This window comes from Phacochoerus africanus, chromosome 10 (assembly GCF_016906955.1).
Source record: "Phacochoerus africanus isolate WHEZ1 chromosome 10, ROS_Pafr_v1, whole genome shotgun sequence".
Lineage (NCBI taxonomy): Eukaryota > Metazoa > Chordata > Mammalia > Artiodactyla > Suidae > Phacochoerus > Phacochoerus africanus.
The window spans coordinates 27,929,493-27,956,602 of NC_062553.1; the positions used below are offsets into that span (position 1 = coordinate 27,929,493).

Genomic DNA, 27,110 nt, shown 5'->3' on the forward strand with positions numbered 1-27,110 from the left:
AGAAATCTTATTAGCAATAATATTGAAAGTATTTACCTTTGTTTAATATACTTCTCATCCTATTACAGAATTCATATTTTGTTGCCATAAATCTTGAAAAGTATACTTTAGAGATTAAGCCCTTGTCAGTTACATCATTTGAAACTATTTTCTCCCATTCTGTAAGTTGACCATGATGTACAGTAGAAAAAAAATTGTATTGGGGAAATAATAATAATAAAGGTTAAAAAAAATGGAAAGTATATGAGACTTCCATAGTATATTGAAAATGTGAAACTTCCACGGGAAAAGGAATTGTGTGAGCTAACTCCGTCCCTGTGGTTAATCTGTTCTGTACACAGTGGCACCCATTGTGCAGGAATGCCCCTCCTTTGGTCACCTAGTAACTTTTCACTAGTCAACAAGAAGCTGAATAAACTATTATGTTGCATGAAAGTGCTGGCTAGCTGACTTGGATCATCTCCTGGACTTTTAGAAGCAAAAAACCATACCAAGTTTGAATTTGCTAAACCTTTAGGCTTTGCTGTCAGAAACATTCCACTCTTGGAGCATAAGATGGATACAGAAGACATAGGCTCAGGGAAACTAGGCCAAATATTGAAGCAGATTTGGAGACAAAACGTGATGCTAAAGCAGGCGCTCCTGGGAGAAGACCATTGTGAAGGGGCTGGTGGGGCCACTTGGATAGCCACAGTGGTCTTTCTGGGTCAAGGGCTCAGTAGGGCCCTTCACCAACTCTTGGAGCACACTGCAGGGACTCTGCGCTCCACCTGCCAGCAGCTGTGTGTTCTGCTTGACAAAGAGAATCACTGTACCTGGACACAAGGCAAGTGTTTCCTTTACTTGTATTTTTTCTAAGAAATATTGATTGGGTAGCCACTCTGAGAGGGCTGAGGAGCATGCAAACCCTCTATCCATAAGGGACTAACAATTTAACATGAGAAACAAGTTAAGACAAATGCACTGAGGCCAATTCCACTGGAGACATACAAATGAAGTGTGCTAAGTCTTCCGCAACAGGCAGGATTCCATTTTTAGGGTGGGGAATTGGGAATTTCACTAGCACAAATGCAATATCTAACCTGGAGCTTAAGGAGTAGATTGGATTTATGCAGCCGGAAATTGGGCACCTTGAGAGAGCATTCCAGGCAGAGGTCTTGTTAGCAGGATCCAAGACTTAGAGATAGGAAAACATAGGCTAAGTTTGAGGCAGAACAAGAAGTTTCCCTATATTGGAATATGATTTTCTATTTTTAGACTTGTTTGAACTTGAACCTATTCATTTCAAAAATCACTGGGAAGACGGGGGTGGGATGGATATGGAATTCGAGCCCCCCACCACCACCACATACACACATACTAAGGGGGTGAAGTTTCTTGGGAAGAGGCCCGGTTCTGGATGCTAAGTATGGTGTGGCAGGACAAACATGGTATGCAATGTCTAGGATCTCAGACGATCTACGGTTATTCTAGTTAAGAAGATGGTGGCATCTTGATATCCAATTCTAAATAATACAGAGTCAAGGCAGGTGGTCAGTTTTCATCAATCAAGAATCCAGGGCACATCATGTTAAGAAATTCAGTCTAGAGGGCAGATCGTGAACACCAGGGAAATGTCTGAAGGCAGCATGACCCAGAGACCATCAGCTGGAGCTGATACCAGGAATCAAATCTCTGGATAGAATTGCACGTGGTCCTAGGAAACATATGAAGACAAAGGATTATTCATGGAAAATAATAAAGACTCAGTTACTAGAACAGGAATTTAAAATAAAGACAGGGTCTCAGATACAAGACAAAAAACAACAAAAACAAAAAAAAAACAAGTCATAACTGTAGCCTGAAGAAAAGGGCTAGACTAGTAAAAAAAGACGATTTACTGATGATTCTGAAAAGACTGAGCTCTGGGGCCTTAAATGATATATTCCTGAGTTCAGAATTAAATTCTAAAAATTGGAGATCTGCTAATCCTGCAAAAAGCCATTAGTTGATCCCAGCTGTAAGGAGAGGAGGGATGAAGAAACAGGAAAATAATAAGTAGCAACGGGGATGGAGTGAGAGATTTTATCAGATCAGATCATGGTGAAAGTTCCTATCCGAGTGAGGAGGCTCCACTTGGCTTATTAGTCCTTGAGTGTTCAAGGACTAACTCAAGGAGAGGGAGAGGGAGAGGGAGAGGGAGAGGGAGAAGGAGAGGGAGAGGGAGAGGGAGAGGGAGTGGGAGAGGGAGAGGGAGAGGGAGAGGGAGAGGGAGAGGGAGAGGGAGAAAGATTCTTTGAAAGATTCATTTGAAAATTGCCAATGATCACAACCCCAGCAGGAGGAATAGTGTCAACACAATAGCCATCATAACAAACACAGTAGCCAATAAAAAAACCTGCTACCCAAGTCTCATCTGGGGAAATTTGCTACAATTTAGGCAAATAATTATAGGTGGATTACTATTAAACTATATAGTACATTCAAAGAGGAAAAACAATTCTCAAAATCACACCAAATGAGGAACCATTGAGGGAGATGTTGACATCAGCTGAACAGCATTTTATGGAAGGGGTCACAATATCTGCCTTCAGGTAGCATTTTCACCCCCAAGAGGAATTAGATTTACTCTTTGCTATTATGTTGAAAAAACAAGTTGTCCCCAATTCTTAGATGTGATAAAGAGTTACAGTTGTAGAGTTGTACAAATGACTTCTTCAGGATGGAGACAGGCTTACATGCCTAGTAAAGGGGTTTGTAGATTTCTAGGGTGATCTCTCTATACTTCATTACATGTCAGTGGAAAGACATAATTTGGTTCAATTTGTATTTATTCTTTTTATGTGTCTGTCTCTGTGTGTGTAGAAATCATGACTTTCAGAGAGTGCCTCATGAAAATAAATGAATATTTGGGGGGCACGGCTGCATTTCTAAAGAAAGAAGAAAAGGAGATGTGTAATTTATGCGGCATGCATGATAAATGTGCTCCACAGCAGACAATGTCCGCCATTCAAGATATCAAAGCCACAGACATTGCTGCAAGAGAGGAACAAAATGTCATAGAAACAGCTACTGTGTCTCCCACAAGTAGAGAGGAAAGTCATTACCCAAACCAGGTCCAGTTAAAAAAAAATAAAACATATAGGAGCTCAGAATTAGTGGAAAAAGAAAACAATACATCATTGAATGGAGATGTAACAGGGCAAGAAGAGTCACAGAACAAAATGTTCCCAGATAATACAGAAAATGAAAACGATAAACAAACAGAACACATGACTGTTGAGAACATAAATGGCAACAGGCGAGAGACACATGACATAATCCAGACAACAGAAAGAGAAATTCAAGAGACCTCAGAAAGCCAAAGAGAAGAGATGATCATATCCTCAATAACATGTGATATCACCAATAAATATGTGACTAGTCTTCTTCCCAGTGATCCAGAGAGTTTAAAGCAAAAGGAAAACATAATGGAAAAGGAGTAAGTAAATACAATGTGAGAGGTGCTTTCACATGTGTGTTTCTACTTATATATAAAATAGTATTTATCATGAATAAAATGTTATATTTACATTTCAGATCTCCAAAAGATATTATAAATCAATAATTCAGTTCAAATTATTCCCATAAAATGTATATGGCTGCTATTTCCAATATTATTTGTTTCTTATAGATTCAGAAAAAAAATTACATGTTGCTTTAAAGGAAGAAGGAATTGACTATATAAGAAAGTAGTTAAAAATGAGCTTTGTCCAGAACATGAACACTTTCCTAAAGCACCACTCTTTAAATTATCATAAAAAAAAAAACTAGGGGGGTGCAAATTTCGAATACTAGAAGAGAATTTCCCAGCCTCAGATTTATTTTATTTATATTCTCAAGTAAATTCTCAGATTTATTTTATTTATAAATCATCATGAATTCTTAATCTGTGTCTATAGAACTCTGGGAGGGCTTTTGGATAAGTTTTGGGAGGTTCTTAAAATCAAATGTATATTTTCACACCTATTTTATGTCTTTGGAGATGGTCCAGAGCTTTCACCGATTCCCAAAGAGCCCCTGAGTTTAAAAAAAAATGTTGAAATTGACTGATCTATTTTATGAATTATATCCCCTATATATAGGGCATAATAATCCATATTTGCCCACATAAAATAAAATATTCATGTCATATTTTCCTAGTAAAAAATAAGACCCTTAGAAGGCAATAAATCATTGGTTGGAGAGTCAGACTTAAATTTATCTCCTGTTTTATTGCATACTAGTTCTGTGACCCTGGGAAACTTGTTTCACTTCTTAGCCCCATTTTCTTATTTGTAGAAATTATATATACTTTCTGGGATTATTTAATAAGGTCAAATGAAAATATCATGTAAATAGCCTAGGACCTTATTGCTTGGCAGATGTTTACTCTTAAATAAATATTCACAGGTTGATTTATTTCACCCTCAAGAAGGTTCACTTTCTCCACCTCCCACACACCACCGAACTTCACTTATTCTCTCTCTGGTCTTTCAGATGTACAATACCATTTCTAAGACAACACCACAAATGAGTCTATGATCGCAGGCAAGTTATTTTGTTCACTTTGACCTTAGGTATCTCATCTGTAAAATGAAGAGGTTGGTCTAAGTTTCTTTCCATGTCTGGAAACTGATGAATCCCACAGATGTCACAGGAGTACACTCAATGTATGAAAGACCCCTCCGCACGCCGCCCCTGCCAGGTTTGAAAGACTCAGTGCTCCTGCAAAACAACTATTAAAGTAGACAATATATAGTTGCCCATTTCACTTGAGCAAAACATTAACACTTCATATCCTCACATTCAGAAATGACTCAAAGCATCAACTAATGAGTCATTGCTGAACCACTCCCTCTAGCATCTCCTTTAGGTAGGTGTTCCCTAGTTAGTGATTTCCTCTTTGTGGCATGCAAACCAATTTTGCTTGGCTTGCATGTTTCAGAGAATGACTACTCATGGCAATTCCCCAGGCTAGGAAGCCATCATGCCACAAGAAAGATGAGTATCATAAACAAAACCTAGCTCAGAATCTGTTGTGATTCCTTCCTGGAGAGCTTTTTTGGGGAGAAAAAAAAAAAAGCCCTATGTGTTTCAGGGTAGTTGTCCTAGTGTGTACAAACTCAAAGGGAAACAACACTAGACTAAACCAATGTGATTATTTTAGTGGATGGAACAGATCGATTTGATTAGGTCTAGGGGAAATGGCAGGATTTATAGGTCTCCTCGCCCTATTTCACCTGTCAGTCTTGTAGAAGAAGAGTGTATTGAGTTGATTTTCCATGGCATAAAAGAGACTCACTTTTGAAATTATAGAAGCCTGGATTATTGTATCCTCTAGTAAACAATGTATCTCATTTTCTGGAGTACCATTATCACCAGATCAGAGAATACTCAAATAGATCCATGTACTGTGTAATTTTGCATTCCTTTTAACTTTATGAGTTCAAAGTTGCAAATATAAATAAATAGTCCTCTCTGTAATTTCAACATGTTTTTCATATTTCTAAGTTAAAGGGCACTGTCATATTCAATTTATTAATTGAAAAATCGTTAAAAACCTGATTATTCTAGAACTGAGTATTAATGCCACATTTTACAAAGATCCTCTTTTTTCTCTTTGAGATTGCTTATATTTCAATCATTTCACTCATATGAAATGAGAAATAGCAAGAAGAGGAGAAACCTAAGTTGATAATTTTAAGGCAGAGATATAATATTTATTTAGCACTCCCTTTATGTTAATCCATTATTTAAAAAGTTGAAATATTTTATATCATTCAGTTTTCACACTGTTGTGGATTTGGTATTCATTTCAATTTGTCTGGATAAAGAAACCAGTCTTTTGGAATGATTTGAGGAAAAATGATATTAGAAAGTTAGGGCTTTTGTGTTAATGATAGATGGATTCAGTTATTGACTATATAGCTTACCATCTGCATGATCTTTAGCAAGTTAAATTTTCTAAACTTCAGTTTCTTTATCTCTAAAATGGTAGTGACAGGAGTACCTGCCTGACCATAGTGTGAGGAGAAAATGAAGTAATCTTTAACCTTAAACCTCATTCAGAGAAAGAGCTAAAATATTAGATATTTTGATAATAATTATCGATGTTAAAGGTCAAACAAGTAGTAAGTGACTGATCTCAAAGTTGAATTCCAATCTATAAGACTCTAAAACCAGAGTTCCTGTCATGGCTCAGTGGTTAACGAATCTGACTAGGAACCATGAGGTTGCGTTTTCGATCCCTGGCCTCGCTCAGTGGGTTAAGGATCCGGCGTTGCCATGAGCTGTGGTGTAGGCTGCAGACGCGGCTCGGATCCCGTGTTGCTGTGGCTCTGGTGTAGGCCTGTGGCTACAGCTCCAATTAGACCCTTAGCCTGGGAACCTCCATATGCCACAGAAGCGACCTTAGAAATGGCAAGAAGACAAAAAAAAAAAAAAGACTCTAAAACCTTTGGCAAAGGTGATGGTACAAAAAACAAGAGTAAATCCAATTGTCAAAGTAAACATTTGGATTGATACTCTGAAGATTGTAGATATTATAAGTATGTTGATCAATCATATATTCACAGTATTTTTGCACCTTTCTCAATTTTTCTTAAATAATATAATAAATATCATCATTTAATTTAAGGTGTTTAGACATTTCCAATATATATACATACATATATTCCCTTTCCTCAAAATATAGAAAACTATTAAGGTATTAGTACCTGGTTTATCAAGAAGATTTAGCAATCTTCAGATTCATACTGAAGTGAAGAAAAGTGAGGAATGAATTGACTGCTTAAGTAATAATAGTAATAACAATAGTAACAGTAGCTAACATAGATAGTACTTACTATGTGCCAGGCACAGCTTTTTAATTACCATACAGTAGTTCCTTTAATTCTCACAGCCTTCTTGTGAAATAGGTATTATTTTATCTCTATTTTACAGTTGAGGAAACTGAGGCACAGAGAGGTCAAGTATCTTGCCCAAGGTCACAGAGTAAATGAGAGAGCTGGAATTCACACTGCAACAATGTTGCTCTAGAGCTTTTACTCTTAGGCAGTTCTCTATGTGGTCCATATATCATAATTGAAAAAATGATGTACTTTTTGTCTCTGCAGGTATCTTGATGTGCTGAATGATAATACTCTCCCCCAAGTGTCTTGTTACATTACAGCACCATCCTCTGTTCTACAGCATCTAGAATGCCGGATAATTAATAGCATGAGTTCTTTAGTAGTGAGTGACAATGAGGAGTTGGTCAGCAATGTCATCACTGTTGAGTGCTCAGAAATGGAAAAGAGAATTCCATTTCCAATATGCATTGCAATTCCATTTACTGCACGTTACAGAGGAAATTACAGAGACATCATGGTGAAAGTGTCTGATGTAAACTTTCAGTCAAGTTACTTGACTCCAAATTCACTGGAAGGAATGAGAGGAAGTTACAAGGTTGGTAAATTTTTGGCTACATCTACATTTGCTATTTGACTTCTGTTACTGAGACTACCAGATTGCAGCATAGATTCAGTTGTTCCATTGGTAACAAATGGAAGGGTTGATAAGATTTATGCTAGTCAATTTATGTTTTGTTTTGTTTTGTTTTGCCATCCATAAAAGATCAAAAAGCAGAGCTTAGTGGTTAAATTTAGGATTGAAGAACTTGAGTCTAGGATCCAGCAAGTGTTATATTTTTGCCTGAGAAGCAAAACCAACATCACAGTTTAATTAGGTTCATGCCTTAGACTGGCTTTAGACTAACATTTCTAATGTGAAAGACCTCTTTCCAAATTTAAGAAGTTTAGAATCTCCAGATGATAGTAGCTTTATTTTTATTATTCATGGGTTGGGAAAATATGTAAAAACTAAACACTGTGCATGTATGTGCACGTGTGTGTACACCTTGAGATAGTTATTAAGTTTATAAATTATGTTTAGTCTGTACATGGAAAAGAGCATATATAGTACTTAGTACTTAGTTGTGGAGGAAGACTGGCTAAGTCTGAAGTTTGACTCCTATACTTCCTTGCTATGTGAACTTGAGAAAATTATGTAACCTTGCTATGGCTCAATTTCTTCATCTAAAAAATGAACAGAGTATTAGTGTCTAACCGATGAGGTCATAAGGATTAAATGAGAAAATACAATCAAGAAGATAAAAAAGCTCTAAAATACATGTTAGTGGTTACTGAATTATCATTTTTCATAGTAAACTTTTTTATAACTCTGAATCCCCTTATAGTGACAGATTCCTATGTTATGATGAAAGAATATATACGCAATTATTTTAAATATAACGTAAAGTTGAAGGGAACTCAAGTTTAAAGTTCTTTTGTGGACCACTGAACTTATTTTTTAAAATTATGGTTGATTTACAATGTTGTGCCAATTTCTGCTGTACAACAAAGTGACAGTTTTATGTACATATCATTCATACACACACATTCTTTTTTATATCCTTTTCCATTATGATTTATACCAAGAGATTGGATATAGTTCCCTGTACTGTATAGTAGGACCTTGTTGTTTATCCATTCTAAATGTAATAGCTTACACCTACGAACCCCAAACTCCCAGTCAATCCCACTTCCTCCCCGCTCCATCTTGGCAACCACAAGAATGTTCTCTACATCTGTGAGTATGTATCTGTTTTGTAGATAAGTTCATTTGTGCCATATTTTAGATTACACATTTAAGTAATATTATGTGGTATTTGTCTTTCTCTTTCTGACTTATTTCACTTAGTATGATAATCTCTAATGGTATCCATGTTACTGTGTGAACTTATCATTAAATAATTAAAATATTTCTATTTTTTATCTTTATATAAGTGATCATTATTTGAAGAGAAGGGCAGGGAATAAATGTAAAAAAAAAAAAAAAGCCATGCATACAAAGTTATTTTTAGTTCATCTCTTCCTTTTCTGATTTGGGTCATTTCTGAGTTAAAAAGTTATACCCTTGAATATTAAGGCTAAGCCTGTTCTAATTATTTACTCCAGTCTATATGACTAAGACATTTTGTATTTAGTCTAGGAAGCCTGTAAGTATAATAATCTAGTAAGTATTGCCCTTGTGTGTGGCTTTTTAATCTTGACCAGTCTGTGTGACTGCCACAATAAAAACAAAAACCGACACAGCCATGTGCTTTTCAACAAATGGTGGCAAGAGGTTTAGTAAATAGATACTGCAAAAGAACAAAAAATGAGAGAACCATTGTCTACTGAAAAAAATAAAAGCATTTTTTTTATAGTTTTCTAACAGTAGTTATTCCTATTTTTAGCTCAAGACAATTTAAACTCTGGATTCCTTCCAATTTTTTATGTGGTTCACATAAGACATTTAAGAATTCTAATTCTGGAGTCAGATAAACCATCATCAGAGTTCTGTTCATGACATTCCCCAGCTTAAAACCCTTCCGTTTCCCTAGACTCTGCCAAAAGTACTCTAACTGCATGGCAACCCCCACGAGGTTCCCAAAAAACCTTTCTTTCTTACTTCTCACCATTTTCCCTCCAGCCAATTAAACAACATTCATCATGCCCTGAATTTTCCCAGCGATGGATTGAGGCAGTGATATTGTGAAATCTCTTTCTTAGTCAGTTTTCAAATGATAGATTATTTTCCACTGTGACTGTCCCTGAGATGTTTGTGTGTGTGTCTGCCTGATTATCCACTCATGCCTGGGTGGAGTCCTGCTGGTGTTTGGGGAAGCCTGAATAGACCAGATTACTTCTAAACCTTCCTCTTCATTTTAAGCTTTGGTGATTATGTAAGTAGATAATTTTGTTTGCATTTATGTACTCAGTTCCTTTTTGTGTGATAAAAAGCTTGAATATGTCCCTGCGTATATGCCTCCCAAATGTAAACGGCACTATATAAAGGAGAAACACAAATGGGTCTCTTAGTGATCATCTGCTCCCACTGCATGGAAGAGAGAAACAGAGAGAACGACTTTATCAAGAGATTGTGAATTGCCAGAAGGAAGATTCTGCTGATGGTACAGGTGCTATGGTACTTGTGTAAACTACCCAAACGGTGAAATTTCAGGCCTCAGAATTCCTAAAACTGTGTTAAATCGTCTGGATAAAGGTCCATATTTAAAGTCCATTCTGGTAAAGGAAGATAGGATTCTAAATATAATCAATACTTGTGAAAACACATGTGATTGCCCGTCATCCATTTACCTTTTGGAGGGAATACAAATACATTTATTTCTCTCTTTTTTTAAAATGAAAAGAAACTCCTAATATCTACTTTTATATAGTTCAAATTTGAGACACTTCTAATACATACTTTTACTTCATCTCATAAAAGGACCATCTATTTGGGACGAAGTGATTCTCCATAGTGGGGGATTACAGGGGCAGCAGAGAATTTTGTTTTGTGTTTTCCCACAGCTATAGCCTGTGTACAGCATGTGGTCCCCAATGATGTGGTATTAATGTCCTTTAATGTCATTGTCTCGATGTCCTTCAATCCATACAGGGAACCTATGCTGAAGTGAAAGTTTATAAGCTGGGTATCTTTTCTGTTGTGTCCTGTTTAAAGAAAGAGTCCTTTACAGTAACAAAGAAAGGCCTTACTCTTAAACCAAGCATGGATTCCCGGATATCCTTAAATTACCCTCCAGGAGTTTTCAGCTCACCAGTGCTTATACAATTAAAGGTAAATATAAAAAACCGGTGAGTTTCTTCTCCTAGATTTTGTGGGTAATCAAACATGGTCTTGAGAGAATGACGAAGATACAAATATGTAATGTAACAATAAACAAATTTCTTTCTCATGCTTCTAATGACCTAACTTAGAGTCTCATCAGTGATGTAGTGATTTGAAGCATATTGAAAATCATTTCAAAGTGAATCCCTGCCTTATCTGAAAGGCTTTCTAGCTATTTTTTGTTTCTTTGTTTGGCTTGGTTTATGTTATTTGTTGACAAGGATAAATGTTGAATATCTATGATAGAATTAATACCAGACATTGGGACGTCTGTATGATTCAAGATTTCTACCTAAGAGGATGGCTAAAAAGAGGCTACTCAATTAAAATACATATGGTTATATTTAATTGTAAAATATTTCTGGGAAGAGGATTTAATACATACAAACATTATTTACAAGTTGTAAGTGATGAACCAATGTACATATTAGAAGTCATACTTCCTCAATATTTCCTGTTCTTCTGGCCTCGTCTCCCTCGTGCTTTTCTAATTTCTCCCAATTTTTTTGGTAAGCAAAAAAGAAAAGTTAGGAAGAAAACATATTATAAATAATTTATTCATAAATATTTCCATAAACTTTGACATTTTTGAATTATACTAGCTATTTTTATTAGCCATTCTTATGTGAGAGGAAACAAATATATATAGTCTTGTTTTTCTAGTTTCTGAAGAGCCCTTGTTCTAACAATAGTTCTAATTAGAAATTATATAAAATGTCTATTTTGTTTTCTAGGTCATGTTGTTGCCTACCATTAAGAATGTTTCTCAGTTATTTATAACATAGGACAGGGAACTTAGATTTCAGAAAGGCTTTGTGAAAAGAGGACCAAATGCTGTAATCTTTTATAAATTCTGTCCTGTTGATTCCAACCAACAATATATAGAAATATGTATAAAACTATGTTCTATTAAGTTTTCAGAAAATTAACTTAGAAATGTGCTGATAACTTTGCATCTTTTTGTGTATATATGTATGTGTGTGTTTTCTTTGTTTAGGTCCAGCCAATTGACCCATCTTTGGTGGCATATTTAAAAACTCAGCAAGATATTTCCTATTCAGTACTATCCACAAGTCCTGTGATTCATATTCAACACCCATCAACGCATCCTTTCCAGAAACCAGTCACTGTATTCCTACCTTGTTCGCCACACCCTGATAAAAAAAATCTTGGGTCTGAGGTAGATCATAAAGGAAGAGCTAGTACCACAGCAAACAGAGTCATACCTTTATACCTCAACTGGTGAGTTAAGACCCTATTGTCTCTAACTGATCCTAATGGTAAACAAGGAGATTTAAATGATTAAAAATGTAATCAGAGGTATGTAAATATAAGTATTGAAATACTATGAAATATTTTAACATAGAAATAAAATATTGAGGGTTGAGAAGGGTAATGATTTTAGCTGTTAAGGGGTACAAAAGTATGCTGTGTTAAAATCTGACACAAAAGAGGTAAAATTAGGAGTTCCCATTGTGGTGCAGCGGCAACAAATCCGACTAGGAACCATGAGGTTGTGGGTTCGATCCCTGGCCTCGCCCAGTGGGTTAAGGATCAAGCATTGCCGTGGAGCTGTGGTGTAGGTCCCAGATACAGCTCGGATCCTGCGTTGCTGTGGCTGTGGTGTAGGTCAACAACTGTAGCTCTGATTCAACCCCTAGCCTGGGAATCTCCATATGACATGGGTGTGGCCCTTAAAAAAAAAAAAGGTAAAATTAATACCTGCTTTCAAAAAACTTACGATATGTTTAATTACAAAGACATGATATAATGATTTTATTTTCCATATTTGAGTGTTCTGTTAATGTGGGAAAAAGATTAACCTGTTCTTTTCATAAACAAATTAACACTGAGTCTATATTTGTCATATAGGCAGTTTTCTTTACCTCCTCATTTTTATAATTAAAGAAAATCCTCACCAGTAAGACTAAAATACATATTGAGCTGCCAGCCAAAAATGAAATTGAAAATGAAATGCTAACCACAAATAGCTTACACTGCACAATAATAATCCTGACTTTAATTCCTACCCTTTCATTTAATTTTTCCTCTTTTTTTTTTTCTAATAAGAGATGTAGAAGAGAATCTATTCTTTTATTTTGAAGGGAATTTTTTTTTCTTTGAAAAACCATTGGAGGGAAAAACAATTTCAGACAGAAATAATAAGTACTATTCATTGAGAAACTACTATTTGCCAAGTTTCTTGTGTACATGACCTTATCCAGTCTCCTTCCCACCTTAGCATCATTTGATCAGTAAGAAGACTGAACCTCAAGGAGATGAAGAACTTGCACAACTGGCCGCAGGTTCCACATCTGAATCTTCAGATGTGGATTGAAAGATTATTGTGGGTTGAAAATATTTTTTAAAAAAATTCCAAAAAGTTCCCCAAAGCAGAACTTGAATTTGCCGAGCCCTGCAACTATTTACATAGCATTTACATTGTATTAAGTATTATAAATAATCTTGAGATTGATTAGAAGTATACGGGAAGATATGCATGGGTTATATGCAAAAACCACTCCATTCAACATGAGGGACTTGAGCATCCACAGATTTTGGTATCTTCAGGGGTCCTGGAATCAATCTCTCACATCCAGATACTTAGGGAGCACTTTAAATAAGAAGTGCACGAGCGTGGTCTGGACTCACATATCTCTATTTCTAATCATGACTCTTAAGTAGCCAGTATCTATTTAGTTTGAAATTGCAAGACTAAAAAATTGAGAAGTGGATTATTTGGTCTTTCCCACTGTGTTTCTAATTTAGGAAGTTGGCAACAGTAGAACATTAGGTTGTGGCTAAGTATTAGGTAAGTGAGAGAGAACATAGACATAGACGCAATCCATTTGTATGTGCTTTTGCTACTTGGAATATATATATATGTGTATATATATATATAGTGTGTATATATATATGTGTGTGTGTATATATATATACACACATATATATATCAATTGGCATTGCATTAGGCCATGTTCCTGTATGTCACGGTAAAATAAAATTTAAATAAGAAATGTTCTGGAGCTTCTTATTTATTTATTTATTTTTTTGTCTTTTTGTCTTTTTTAGGGCCACATCTGCGGCATATGGAGGTTCCCAGACCAGGCGTCTAATCGGAGCTGTAGCCACCAGCCTACGCCAGAGCCACAGCAACATGGGATCCAAACCGCGTCTGCGACCTACACCACAGCTCACAGCAATGCCAGATCCTTAACCCACTGAGCGAGTCCAGGGATCGAAAACGCAACCTCATGGTTCCTAGTCAGATTTGTTAACACTGAGCCAAGACGGAAACTCCCTGGAGCTTCTTATTTAAATGTATTAGTCTAACAGATTAGGACATTCTCTTTCAAATATTCCCTAAAATACATGAACATATGTATTTTATACACACATATATTTGTATATATAAAGATGAGAGCTTAACTAAAAAGTGATTCTGACTTTTAGATCATCACTAGAATCTAGTAAGTATTTCTACTGTCTATAGGATTGCAAAGGATTAATAAAAATCATTTGTGCCTGACCTATACTTTATATTATGAAACAAAGCAGCTCCACTTGACAGGAAGATGATAGAAAAACAATTTGCTTGTCCCTGATTATTGATCCCATAGTCTACATATACCAATGAGAATAAAAATGCATCCTTGCAATACACAAATATCATTTGTGGAAGTGACTCCATCAATGTTGCCCCTCCTTTACTATATTTCCACATCCCTCAGAAACAACAAGGCAGAATGTGGACATAAGTTGGAGGGAGCATATTGTACCATCAAAAATGAAAGTGCTAAAAGCGTAGGGATAAAGGTAGAGGTAATAACAGCTCTAATAGACATGCACGCTGACAGTGGTACCTTTTCATACACTTGGTCAAGGCAAAGCATTGGAAGTCCAGTCAGCACAGACAGAAGTTTACGCCTTTGTTGAGAGAAATTACACTGAGTGAAAAATGACAATCAGTTTAGAAATTATGCACATGGATCTGTCCTCTGGATCTGAGAAAGAGATTCAAATGGCCACCGAATTGAAAATGGGTGGACAAATATTCATTCAAGGATAAGAAAAAACCCATGACGTCTTATTGAAAAAAAAATCAATACCAATCACTACTAATACTTCAAAAGAAGAACAAAACTAACCAAAAAAAAAAAAAACCCAAAATATAGAAATAAAGAGAACATCATCCTGACATTTCACAGTAATTGAATAATGAGAACTCTAGTTATTGGCGAATATTAGAGAAATCTGTTTTGCAAGTTTAGTAGTATCCAGTAAGGAAAATTTCTAAGAAACAGAGAGCCATCATGGTAGAATAGGAAAAGAAAAAAGGACAGAAGTGAGATACAAAGATAACAAGCTGAGGTGAAATGTCACCCAGGTGTGATAAGGACTCATCTGAAGTGATGTAACCTAATAATTATAACCCGTTGAAAAGAGACCTAAACTACCACGAATGAAGCAATAATCAAAGGCATAGTCAGACATAATTTTCTGATGCTGATTAAAACCTCGAGTTAGAAAGTATGGATTTCAAAATTTATGAAAAAAACCCCGCATACTCAGACATAACATGGCAAATTGAAATGTACATTTAAATAAAACTCTGTTAGCATCCATTCGGCAGAAACAGATTAAGTAAAAAGGAATAAAATCGGTTTAGCCCCAGGCTCATTCTTTTTTTGTTGTTGTTAAATTATGGTTGATTTACAATTATTTACAAGAAATTATGGTTTCTTCAATTTCTTTTGTATAGCAGAGTGAGTGAACCAATCACACACAATTTCCTGTGCTGTAAAGTACGAGTCCATTGCCCATCTATTCCAAATGTTACAGTTTGTACCAGGCTCATTCTTTGTGGCACTAAATATCAAGGAAAAAGGGACTGAAACCTTCAAATATTTGACTAGGAGATGTAGAATTAGGGTCTTCACCTAACAAAAGAATTTTTCTTTTAATACAAGGGCTTATAGAATGTACTACTCACTCATTCTTAACAAAATAAATAAATAGATAAAATTAATGAGATCAATAATAGGAGAGCCATTCTTATTTTCAAAATCTGGAATTGAACATAAATAATATAATAGCAAAAGGAGAGTTCCCTGATGGCCTAGCGGTTAGAATTTGGTGTTTTCACTGCTGTGGCTTGGGGTGATACCTGGCACAAGAACTTCCACATGCCATGAGTGTGGCAAAAAATAAATAAATAAGCAAAAGGAAAAAAAACAGTGAAAGTTCATATGGCAAAGTGATAACAGAAAGAAAACAGATAAATAGCATGGTGATTTTAAAGAGAAAAATATATATAAGTAAAATCGAGTTAAATAAATATAAATGGATTAAACATAATTTGCCCCGTTGCCCCTCTTAATCTTAAATATTCTAAAATACTTTAAATGCTTTCCTTGTGAAAATTTCCTTAAATTTATTATTAATTAATTAATTAGCTATGTATTTGGCTGTGCCTGGGAAATGTGGAAATTCCCTTGCCAGGAATCAAACCAGAGCCACAACAGGGACTTGAGCTGTAAAAAGTGACAATGCCAGGTCCTTAACTGCTAGCCCACCAGGGAACTCCTTCCTTAGATTTATTATGTATTTTACCAATTTTATTGTCAGTTTTTCAAATTTTTCTTTTTAATAATTCTAATTCTCCTTTCTAAAAAGATATTGCTATATTTTAAAAAATCTTTTCCAAGGTACTCTAGTTTTTCAGTATGCTCCCTATTTCTTCTTTTATGCCTTTAATCATTGTAAACACTTTTATTTCCAGTCTCACTAAGATTATTCTATCACCTATTAGCATGCTATTAATAATAATGTCTATTAGCATGGTATAATCTAGTAAATTGTCTATCATACTAATTCATTCTATGAGTCTCAGACTTAGAAATTCATTTCCAAGTATGTATTATAATTTCTGATCAGATCAACTTTTTAGCCCATTCCCTTCCACCCAGAGCAGCTTTTGTGTGTTTCTTATTTGCTTGAGCCAATGTTCAAAGGGATTTTGATTGTTTCTGTTGTTTCTCATTTCACGGCCAGTGCTTCCCTTTTGGGATTCCAGTTTTATGACTAAGTCAGTTCCAGTTAACAGCTGGAGGCTGTATTTAATGAGCTGAGTACATGTGAAACTCCAGCCCCCCACACATCTGGTGTGTGTGTATGGCTGCTGGGGTAGGAACAGGCTGATGAGGATGGGGGTACGCAAGGCTGAGGCCCTCATATTCCCTAGGGAGGAAAGAGGATTCTAGCTTTTGGAGATGATTTTTCCCAAATCTAGGGGATTTCCTTTCCAGCTTTTGAGTTTCCCTAAGTGTGTGTAAATGTGTGTGACATTTCATACAGCATTCTAAGATTGTCATTCATCATCAGTTCAATTGGCCAGTTTCATTTTTCTTTTCCATTTCTTTGCCTTAGTACGTGATGTCTCTGCTTTTTATACCACGTTTAGCTGAAGAACTTTTGTTTATTCTATCAATTGAAGCTCAGGTTTTCCTTCTCAGTCTATGATCTCCAGGAGGGACGGACCATTCCTCTCTATACCAGCCCTTTCCTTTGTGTACCTCTTATATCACACCATAGGGCTATTAAATCCCCTTGTCCATTTATCATCACTCAGCATCCTTACCACACAGTAGGTGCTATGTTGAATTAGATGAAATAAATAAATTGAGTGTGTAGAAATGTAAATTGTTATTAATTTTCTATATTTTCTGACGATACTAAATTGACGTGTTAATAGCATACTCTGCTGCGATTAGTGCTAGACATAGGAGGTGCATTTTTCCCATCCAATGGAGCATAAAATAATGAAATGAGAACTTATATGAACTATTGACTTAACATTCTTTCATCAAAGGGTGAAGGCCAGTTGAACATTTTCTGTGGAAATAGAAACAGAATGAAGCAATCCATGCCTCATAAAATAAAAAAAGATAAAAAAAAAGATGGGAAGCCAAAACATAATCTGAGTATAAAGAATAAAAGGTCTTTATTGCAGTACATTCCTTCATGTGTGAATGATTTTGTGGAAAAAAGATGAGAGCCATTTAGTTATGAGCCAGGAAATATTTCTTGATAGTAATGAAAAGAGAAATTAGTTTATTAACTAGAAACTTACCCCATATTCTTCAAGACATATTTTGGAGAGTTAAATGGGAAATTGGTTTATTTTGCATAAAATATGCCATTTCTATGTAATGCTATTGGTTTTAAAATCATCTTATTCAAATGTAACATGTGAGTCATACACAAAAACACTTATATATGTGTCATATCACAAAAAAATAATAAAATGAACAAGCCAGTAAAGCTACCACATAACTTAAGAAATCAGATATTATTAAAAGGATTACATCTCCTTATTAATCTCTCCCTATCCCATCCCCTATCTTCCTATCATAACTGAGCTTTACCTTCACCAAAGTTCACCACTATGTGGAAATTTTGAATCAGTCCTTTGCTTTTATTTATTTTTTAGTTTTATCACATGAATTTTTATTCATCCTTATACAATGTCTCGTTTGGTTTTGTCTGTGCTGGCTATTTGTAAAAACAGTACCCTACTGTGTATAGTCTTAAGGTCTCGCTTTTCCATTTATATTTGTGTTAAGTTCATTTTCACTTCTATGTAATATTCTATTGAATAGCTTCATATTTTATTTATCAATGATTTTATTCTTATTCAGGATAATTTTTTTTTTTCTTGAAACTTTCCCATTCATGTAAAATAGGATAAGTTTGTTAAGGTCCACAAGAACATAATGTATTGGGATTTTTCCAGTAATTTCCTTTGACACATGGGTTGATTCAGAGAAAAATGACATCTTTAGCATATTCGGTCTTCAAATCTACTCTCTATAATATAGGCTTCAATTTGTGTAGTTTTCTAATGTCTTTCAATGAAGTATTGTAAAAGTCTCCACACATGTACTGCACATGCTTTGCTAGGCTTATTCCTATATACTTTATAGAATTAGCTGCTATCATAAAAGTATATAAATGTTTTGTTCTCTCTTTATTGGGGAAATATATATATATATATAATGTATTTTTCTACAATGGTATTGAAGCCAACCTTTCTAAACCTTCTCATTATTTCTAATATTTTTTGAGAGCTCCTTCAAGTTTTCCATATAAACTCTTGCATCATCTCTAAGCAATGAAAGTTTTTCCTTCTGGTCATCATGCTTATGTATTTAATCCATTTTGAGTTAATTTTTGTATATCGTGTGAGATGAGTTCAGTTTCATTCTTTGGCATTTAGATATCCAGTTTTCCCAAAACCATTTATTGAATAGGACAGCCCTTCCCCATTGTGTGCTCTTGGCATCCTTGTCAAAGATTAGTTGACTTATTTCTAGGCTCTCTATTCTATTCCATTGGTCTATATGTCAGTTTTTATGCTAGTACCATACTGTCTTAGTTACTGTAGCTTGTGATATATTTTGAAATTGGGACATATGATACTTCCAGCTCTGTTCTTTCTCAAGATTGCTTGCTCAAGGCCTTTTTTGGTTCAATATGAATTTTTAAAATGTATTTTTAAATAAAGATTGACATTGGGATTTTGATAGAGTTGTATTGAATTGGTATATTACCTTGGGTAGTATGGAATATTAATTCTTCTAATACATGAGCACTTTTGTCTGTGTATCATTTTTCTTGAAATAGAATTTTGCTGGATCTTTCAGTTACCCATTTCTTCATGTCAAACTACTCCAAATAACAATCATTTTACTAGTTATTATGATTCTGTGGGTTGTTTGGGGTCTCAGATGGATGGTACTTTCATTCATCTTATTTAGAGTCTGTTATGCATTGCAGTAAGGCGGTATATGAGGCTAAGAAGTACAAGATGGCTTTATTCACATGTCTGGAGTCTTGGGAGTGGTAGTTGGAAGGCTGGGCTCTGCTGGTATGCAGAAATGGTTGGGCCTCATTTGCACTCCAGGTAACCCCAAGGCCTCTTTCTTTCCATCTGACTTCTCCATATGGCCTCTTCCTGTCATTTGCTTTTTCTAGAAGAGTAGCTGGATTACTGACATGAAGGATCAGTGCTCTCAAAAGTCCAAAGGCAGATGCTGCCAGGCTTTCTTAAATCTTGAGCCTGGAATGATCAGATCATCACTTCCATAATATCCTACTGACTGAAGTGACTCTAGTTCATTGTGGGAGAGTGCAGCACAAGGATGGGAACACTGAGAGGCATGGGTAACGTCTCTGGAGACCAGCCACCAATCTGGCATATGAGTCTAGTTTTATGTTGATTTTTTTCTCATTTCTTTGGGGATATTACGCCACTGTTTATGGATTTTGCTACTAATGCTGTAAAGACCTCAGTGAATTTGATTCTCATAACTTTGTGGGTGTCTTATCTTGCTGGATGATTTTCTTTGTACTTGGTGTTCTGCATTTTTCTATGATATATCTAGGTGCAAATTTAAAAAAACTTTTTTCTGAATTCAACACATCGTGCCTTCTAAATAAGTGGATTCTGTCCTTTTTTAGTTGTAAAAATTTTTTTTTATTACTTTTAGGCTTCTTGCAAATACTTAACATTTGCATTTTTAGGATTTTATTTAAGTAAATAAAATATTTTAAAATTTCTGTAGTGCTTTACAATTTCCAAAAGTTTCACACACATGAATTCATATAATCCCATATTAACCAAATTTTTAATCCCCTCCCTCTGCATTGTACCTCCCCTCTTCCGTCTCCCCACTAGTAACCACTAGTTTATTCTCAGTGTCTGTTAGTCTACTTCCTTTTTGTTTTATTCACCAGTTTGTTATATTCTTTAGTTCCTACGTATGTGACATAGTATTTTCACATTTCTGAAAAATTCTTATGTTTTCTAATCAAATATTGCCTCACATCCATTTTATGTGCTCTATTCTTCGGATTTCCAGTGAGATGTATGTTAGACCACGTTCTTTCTTTCATCTTTCTTTTCTTCTCTTTTACTTTGTCCGTCTTCCTGTCTCTCTGTGCTATATTCTGTTGTTTTTTTTTTTCACATTTCAGTTCAAATGACACAAATATTGTATACTTTAAAATATACTTTTAATCTATCACTGAGTTTTTGCTTTCGGTAATTATTTTTTTATATCTTAAGATTCTATTTAGCTCATGTTTAGCTTTCCCTCATCATCCTTCATAGTCTCTTGATGACTGTTTATATTTTATGCTTATTAAACTTTTACCCTTTATCTTTTTAATCTTTTCATATATAGTTGTAGCATTCTGCAACAACTAATTCTGATACCTGCAGGGTTTTTTTTTTTTTTTCCTTTTGTCTTTTTAGGGCCACACCCACGGCATATGGAGGTTCCCAGGCTAGGGGTCTAATCGGAGCTGTTGCTGCCGGCCTATGCCAGAGCCACAGTAAAGCCAGAGCCACAGCAATGCAGGATCCGAGCCGCGTCTGCGGCCTACATCACAGCTCATGGCAACGCCAAGATTCTTAACTCACTGATCGAGGCCAGGGATCGAACCCGCAACCTCATGGTTCCTACTCGGATTCATTCCCACTGTGCCACAATGGGATCTCCTCATACCTGCAGTTTTTGATGGTGTTGCCTGTGCCTTCTGCTGACTGTCATTCATGGTAGTTACCTCTTTATTTGGGGTGAACTTCTGTTTGTAATCATGTATACATGAGATATCTAAAGGGTAATTGAGTTGCTTTCCTTCAGATGGCATTTATTTCTGACTCTGCTGAGAACTGGGGGCTATTTACCCAGGACTACTTCAGCCTCTTTGAGAATCTTGGTCAAGGTCTCAAGCTCACATTTTATGGTGAGGATCTCAAGAGTCACAGTTCCTTATTCTGCTCACTTGATTATCACTTACAGGTTTATTCTTCTGTGTTTAAGTTATTGGAAAGTAATTTGTCCTTAGAGTAATCCCATAATTCCCAGCTGTTTGCCCCCTGATGTTCAATCCTGGTCTCACAGATGTTTTGGTGGAGAGCTTGAGACATTCTCTTAAGATTCCTCCTGCTTATTGTAAACCAAAAAAAAAAAAAAAAAACCCAACATGAAAAAGTATATTTATCAAGATTTAGTTGTTCAGCCTTAGAAAGGGAGGGGACTTAGATGACTTATTCTTGCTTTGCTATTATAATTTTATGTTTTGTATATTCAATTTATAATATTTAAAGGATTTCACCTAAAATGTCATTTTATTTATTTACTTTTTAGTTTTACAGAGCTAGAATTAACAAATAAATTTGTAAAACAAAGCATACATCATTGTGATTTTGTAGACAGATACACTGTGAAAAGATTCCTCCCATCTAGCTAATTGACACATCCATCACCTCGCACACTAATCTTTTCTTTTACATTTTTGGCGAGAACACTTAAATTCTGCTCTCTTAGCAAATTTCAACTATATAACAGTGTTATCAACTATATTCACCATGTTTTGGATTAAGAAGTGGTAATTTTATAAAAAGTAAAACTACCCATGTCATATTTTTCTTTGTACTGAAGGGAATCGTTTCAACAAATTTTTGAAGCAAATGCTTACTGGGAAAATACAACTTTTTAGACTTTTAAACATTCTGGAAACACCAAAATTATGAAAACAGTAAAAAGATCAGTGGTTATTAGAGTTTGGTGTTGAGGAGGGATGAGCAGGCAGAGTACAGAGAACTTTTAGGGTGGTGAAAATACTCTGTAAGATACTATGGTGATAATATATGTTATTGAGTATTTTCCATACCCATAGAATGTACAACAAAAAAAGTAGACTCTAATGAAACTATGGACTTTGGGGGATTATGATGTGCCAATGTCAGTTCGTCAGTTGTAGCACATGCATCACTCTGGTGGGGAGAGTTAATAATGGAGGAGGCTATTCATGTCTGGGGCAGGAGATATATGGGAAATTTCTGTACCTTCATCAGATTTGCTGTGAACCTAAAACCTCACTAAAAATATGGTCTAAAATAATAAAAAGAAACTATCCTTGAAAAGTTCCCCGTAATGTCTATTTCTGCATAGAGACAAAATACTGAGGTACCCAGGAACAGATCATTTTTATCTTGGGAAAAATCTTAATTGCGTGGTATTAAGGCATGTATCTAGGAAAGATGCGTCAGCATGCTCTTAGATTTGAAAAAGGCAGCCTGGGGTAGACACCTGCTGCCACTATATTTTGGGGTAATTGTACCAGAAATTCTGGATATTGCCTTTTCTATCTATGTGGATCTAATGGGAGCTTCTGTATTCTTCAGTGTCTCTGTTCATTATAATTTAATATTTGACCCCCAATGGGCCAATCATAATTTCCTTAACACCTGGAATTTTGGACATGGAAAGAGTCTTGAACTCAAGAAATAGCATGGTCAGTTATTCCTAAATAAACAAATAAATTTAATAAAGTTTATGTTTCATGGAACTATTAGTAAATCAAAATGCCTGCTATCTTTTGTGGTGTGCTATTCACTGCTAGGCAATACTTAGCGGTTCAAGTTTGGTGATACCGTATATATAAAAAAAGAGGTTAGTTGCAGAGCTGCAAAGAATAGCTGGAATAAATAAAGATGCCATCAAGTTATTTAATTTCAATATGATTTGTATCTATTACATTAAAACCTGAACTTTAGGTGACAGATGTTAACAAACCTTATTGTGTTAATATTTTATTATATATATATATATATGTATCAAATCATCAAACTGTATGTACTAAACTTGCACAAAGTTACATGTCAATTATAACTCAACTGGAAAAAAATGAAGCCTAAATTTGACCTTACTATCATTAAAGACTGTTTTGATTTTAAGTGACAGAAAAGCAAACCCAAAGTGTTAAGAAAAAAAGAATTCTTTGGTCCATTACAAATCCGGGGATATATGTATCTTAATATTTATCTTGAGCCAACAAAAAACCCAGTCTCTTTTCTTTTCTTTCTGCCTTTTTCTGTGCAGTTCCCATTCTCTGACACACTTATTCCTCATACTGGAAATATTGCTACATCTTCAAAACTCCCAGTTCAGTAGAAAAGAGGAAGCTTCTTTTAGCCAAGAGTATACATAATAGCCCTAAGTCTTATTCCTACTCAAAATCAGATCACTGAGACCAATCGGAAGATGTACTACACAGGGTAGGCTAGTCTAGTTTATGGCATGATAACAAAAACCTGCCTCATTCATCAAAGACAGGCAGCCTCTTTGTCATCCTTACTCCTAGAATTAAGCTGAAGGGCAACCAGTTTGGTTGCAGTCATTGTGGCAGAAGAAAGAATTTTGGACAGACCTGCACTAGGAATTCAATACTTAGCCTGAAAAATGACAAAATGACATTGTTCACTATTAACCATAACTAGTCCCACGGCCCCAGTCAACCACAGGGGCCAAGGAAGTATAATCCTATCTCAGAAACGGGGTACCTTGGATATTTTGGCAAGCAGCACTAATGAGTGCCGAATGCACTATTTGGCTCAGGTCATACATCCACCTAGATCCAGAAGTAGGTCAGCCCCACCAGAGTTGAGAACATTTAGGTCTTCACAGAAAACTTAGGCTATTAGCAGGAAAAAATTGAGAGTTGTCATCAGAAAAAAAATTAATATTACATATAATTAAGTCAATTTCTAGTAAATGACAAAGTTCTGGATTCAGTATGAGTATATCTTCCTGGGTTAATAGATAATTAACTTTCAAGTGTTAAAATTTTTAACATGCCTGTGGTTATAAACCAAAAGCCAAAAACTGTTATGTTTTCCCCTGTACTCTTGATTTTAGTCTGGTGATCAATGCAGTCTAAAATTTTGAGAATAGGCATTTCAAATTTAGTTCAGTTCCTAATTTACGGTTCACAGGACAGCTCAACCTGTGAAACAAAAGTGGTTTTAAACCTATAACTAATTCAATTCACAAATAAAGATGTGGGACTCACACTGACACCTTTATTCTTAGTACCTAGCTAGAATGGGTCTGTCCCCTTGTGGGTTGTAGCATCATTAGAACAGGATTTTTCTTTTTCCAGCAAGATGCTCAGTATCAAGGATTTTTCTTATTGTCGTTGAGACAGATAGAAATCTAAGCGAATTTAAGGCAAGAGTTTATTATAAAGTTGCAATAGGTAATCTCTATTTTCTCTATCTCTAAGACTACACTGATTCTTTCACATTTTTTTTTCCTTTTCTCTCTTAGTATCTGATCTAGTTCTCCCTTCTTAATAATCTCTCTGACAATTCATTTTCATAGCCCAGGGCACTATAGCCAAAGGACAAGTTATAATCTCTGGGCCTCTTTCTTGGTCAAATTCCAAAGAAAGGAATCAAATTGGCTAGGTGTTGGAAACTGGTCTCCTGTTAGTGAAATCAGCTCTAGTTCCTGGAAAGTATCACAGGGTATGTACAACTGCCTCTTTCAAGGCTTTGGAATAGGGTGCATTAAGCAAGAAGGATAATAGTTTGTGAAAGCTCAATTAGCTAATTCCTCCAGCCATCTCTGCTGGAGGAATTAGGGTGAGAATATCAATACCATTTATGCTTAGTACAATTTTAAGTGCTTTACAAATATTAACTCATTCCATCCTATAAAGTAGATAGTATTATTACCCTCATAATACAGATAAGAAGATTGAGATACAGGGAGGTCCCATAACTTGCTCATGGTCATACTCTTCATAAGAACCAGGGCTGCCCAGAATTTGAAAGTAGGCAATGTTGCTCCAGAGTCTATGGTTGCCATACCACAAGTCATGGCTATGCTAAAGCATCTGGGTTCATATCAGTGAGTTTATTGTTTTGGGATAGTCCCTTAATTTTTTTTTTAACCAGTAAAATGCTTCTCATTCTCTAAACTTCATCTCAAATATTAGCATTTTCCCTTTGCAAGCTTTCCTGAGCACCTTCCTTTTGCTGTTGAACTATCCTGTACATCCCTTCACTACTCCACAGACCACCTTGTCCTGTGACTGTTTAACACTGTAATATTATGAACTTCTGTAGAACAAGGGCAATATATTTCTTATCTTGGTATTACTGGGTACATAGCATAATTACTGGCACATAGTATATATTTAATGAATTATTACTGGATTATTCACTTAATGAAAGAATGAATGCATTAAATATGATGTATGCTATACAAATTTTGTCAATTTTTTTTCTATTATCATAATATAGGACAAAAAGAACTTCCATAAGAAAGCCTGGAAACACCTGTGAATCTTTGAAACTATTGGGATTCAGAAGCCGAGACAGTGGTTGGTTTGTGCTTGATGGTGTTGTGGTGAGAACCACACAGAGTGGCTTGATATCGTTTGAATTGTGTGAACATTTAGAGAGGTAATGCAACAGTAAACAATAAAAGTTGATGATATTATATCCTGATGGTTGGTAATTGATGTTTACAGAGGTAGAATCATAGGATTAGGTTTTTTTATTCCTCAAATTGAAATATGAATAGTCCTTTAGGGTGTGTTTAAAATGCAAACTATATCCAACATGAATACACTATCTGTAATTTCATTCATGATAGTTTAATAGGTGTTGTTGGAAACCACTCTTAACTTAGATTTATTTTTACAGTTTTCTTCTAACTCTAAAATAGCTTTAAAATAGCACTTTCATTTCTGAAATTCCATGAAGATAGTAATTAACTCTTCATATCATGTTCATCTCCTAAGTATGTATATATAAACTGAATTTACTTCTGTATCCTCATTTTGCTTTCTCATTTCCATGTGTTCTAGACGGCTCGTTATGAGAAGAGGCTTAGACATTTTAAGCTTCATGAGAAGTAGACATTCATAAAGAGAGGGCAATTGCATGTCCAAAGATAGCCTTTATCTCATTAAGAAGAGCTTACATCTATAATTGTCTTGGGTCAGTTTCCCTAGAAAAAGCATCTAAGATGAGAAGGCAAGTGACACATAGAGAAAGCTCTCAGGTGACTCCTGTAGGGGAATAAAAGAAGGGAAGAAATGGGAAAGATTATAGCTTGAGCTGAAGTTTTACCTCAGCCTGATACGTCAAGGGAGCTTCTAAGTGTGAGTACCAAGGAGGCTGTGTCAGTTAGTCTTTGTCTGAGGATGTGGAGCTATTGTGAGGGAGGTGGCTCTTGTGGAGCAATTTTCTGGAGGACAACTGGGTGATGGCTGGTCCAGCCCAGGGAGAAGGATTTGCATTCATTTGCTAGGCTGCCATAATAAAGTATCCCATACTGGGTGGCTTAAACAACAGAAATGTATTGTCTTACATTCTGGATGCTTGAAGTCCAAAATGAATGTGCTAGCAAGGTTTATTCCTGCTGAGGACTCTAAGGAAGTGTCCTAGGCCTCTCTCCTGGGCTTGTAGATGCCCCTTATCATGTTCACACGGCATTCTCTCCTTTTTATTGCACCAGACATACTAGATGAGG

General features: G+C 35.5%; 1 protein-coding gene across 1 annotated transcript in view; it reads left to right on the plus strand.

Moving 5' to 3' along the window:
- The first annotated feature begins 416 nt into the window (after positions 1 to 416).
- The window catches only part of DTHD1 (death domain containing 1), a 75,415-nt gene continuing 48,721 nt past the window's right edge, over positions 417 to 27,110 (plus strand). The window contains exons 1-6 of the mRNA XM_047799292.1: positions 417 to 826; positions 2,845 to 3,460; positions 7,116 to 7,446; positions 10,483 to 10,662; positions 11,711 to 11,955; positions 25,874 to 26,035. Of these exons, the coding sequence (XP_047655248.1) occupies positions 556 to 826; positions 2,845 to 3,460; positions 7,116 to 7,446; positions 10,483 to 10,662; positions 11,711 to 11,955; positions 25,874 to 26,035 (1,805 nt within the window). The 5' untranslated portion in view covers positions 417 to 555. The remainder of the gene's footprint in view (positions 827 to 2,844; positions 3,461 to 7,115; positions 7,447 to 10,482; positions 10,663 to 11,710; positions 11,956 to 25,873; positions 26,036 to 27,110) is intronic.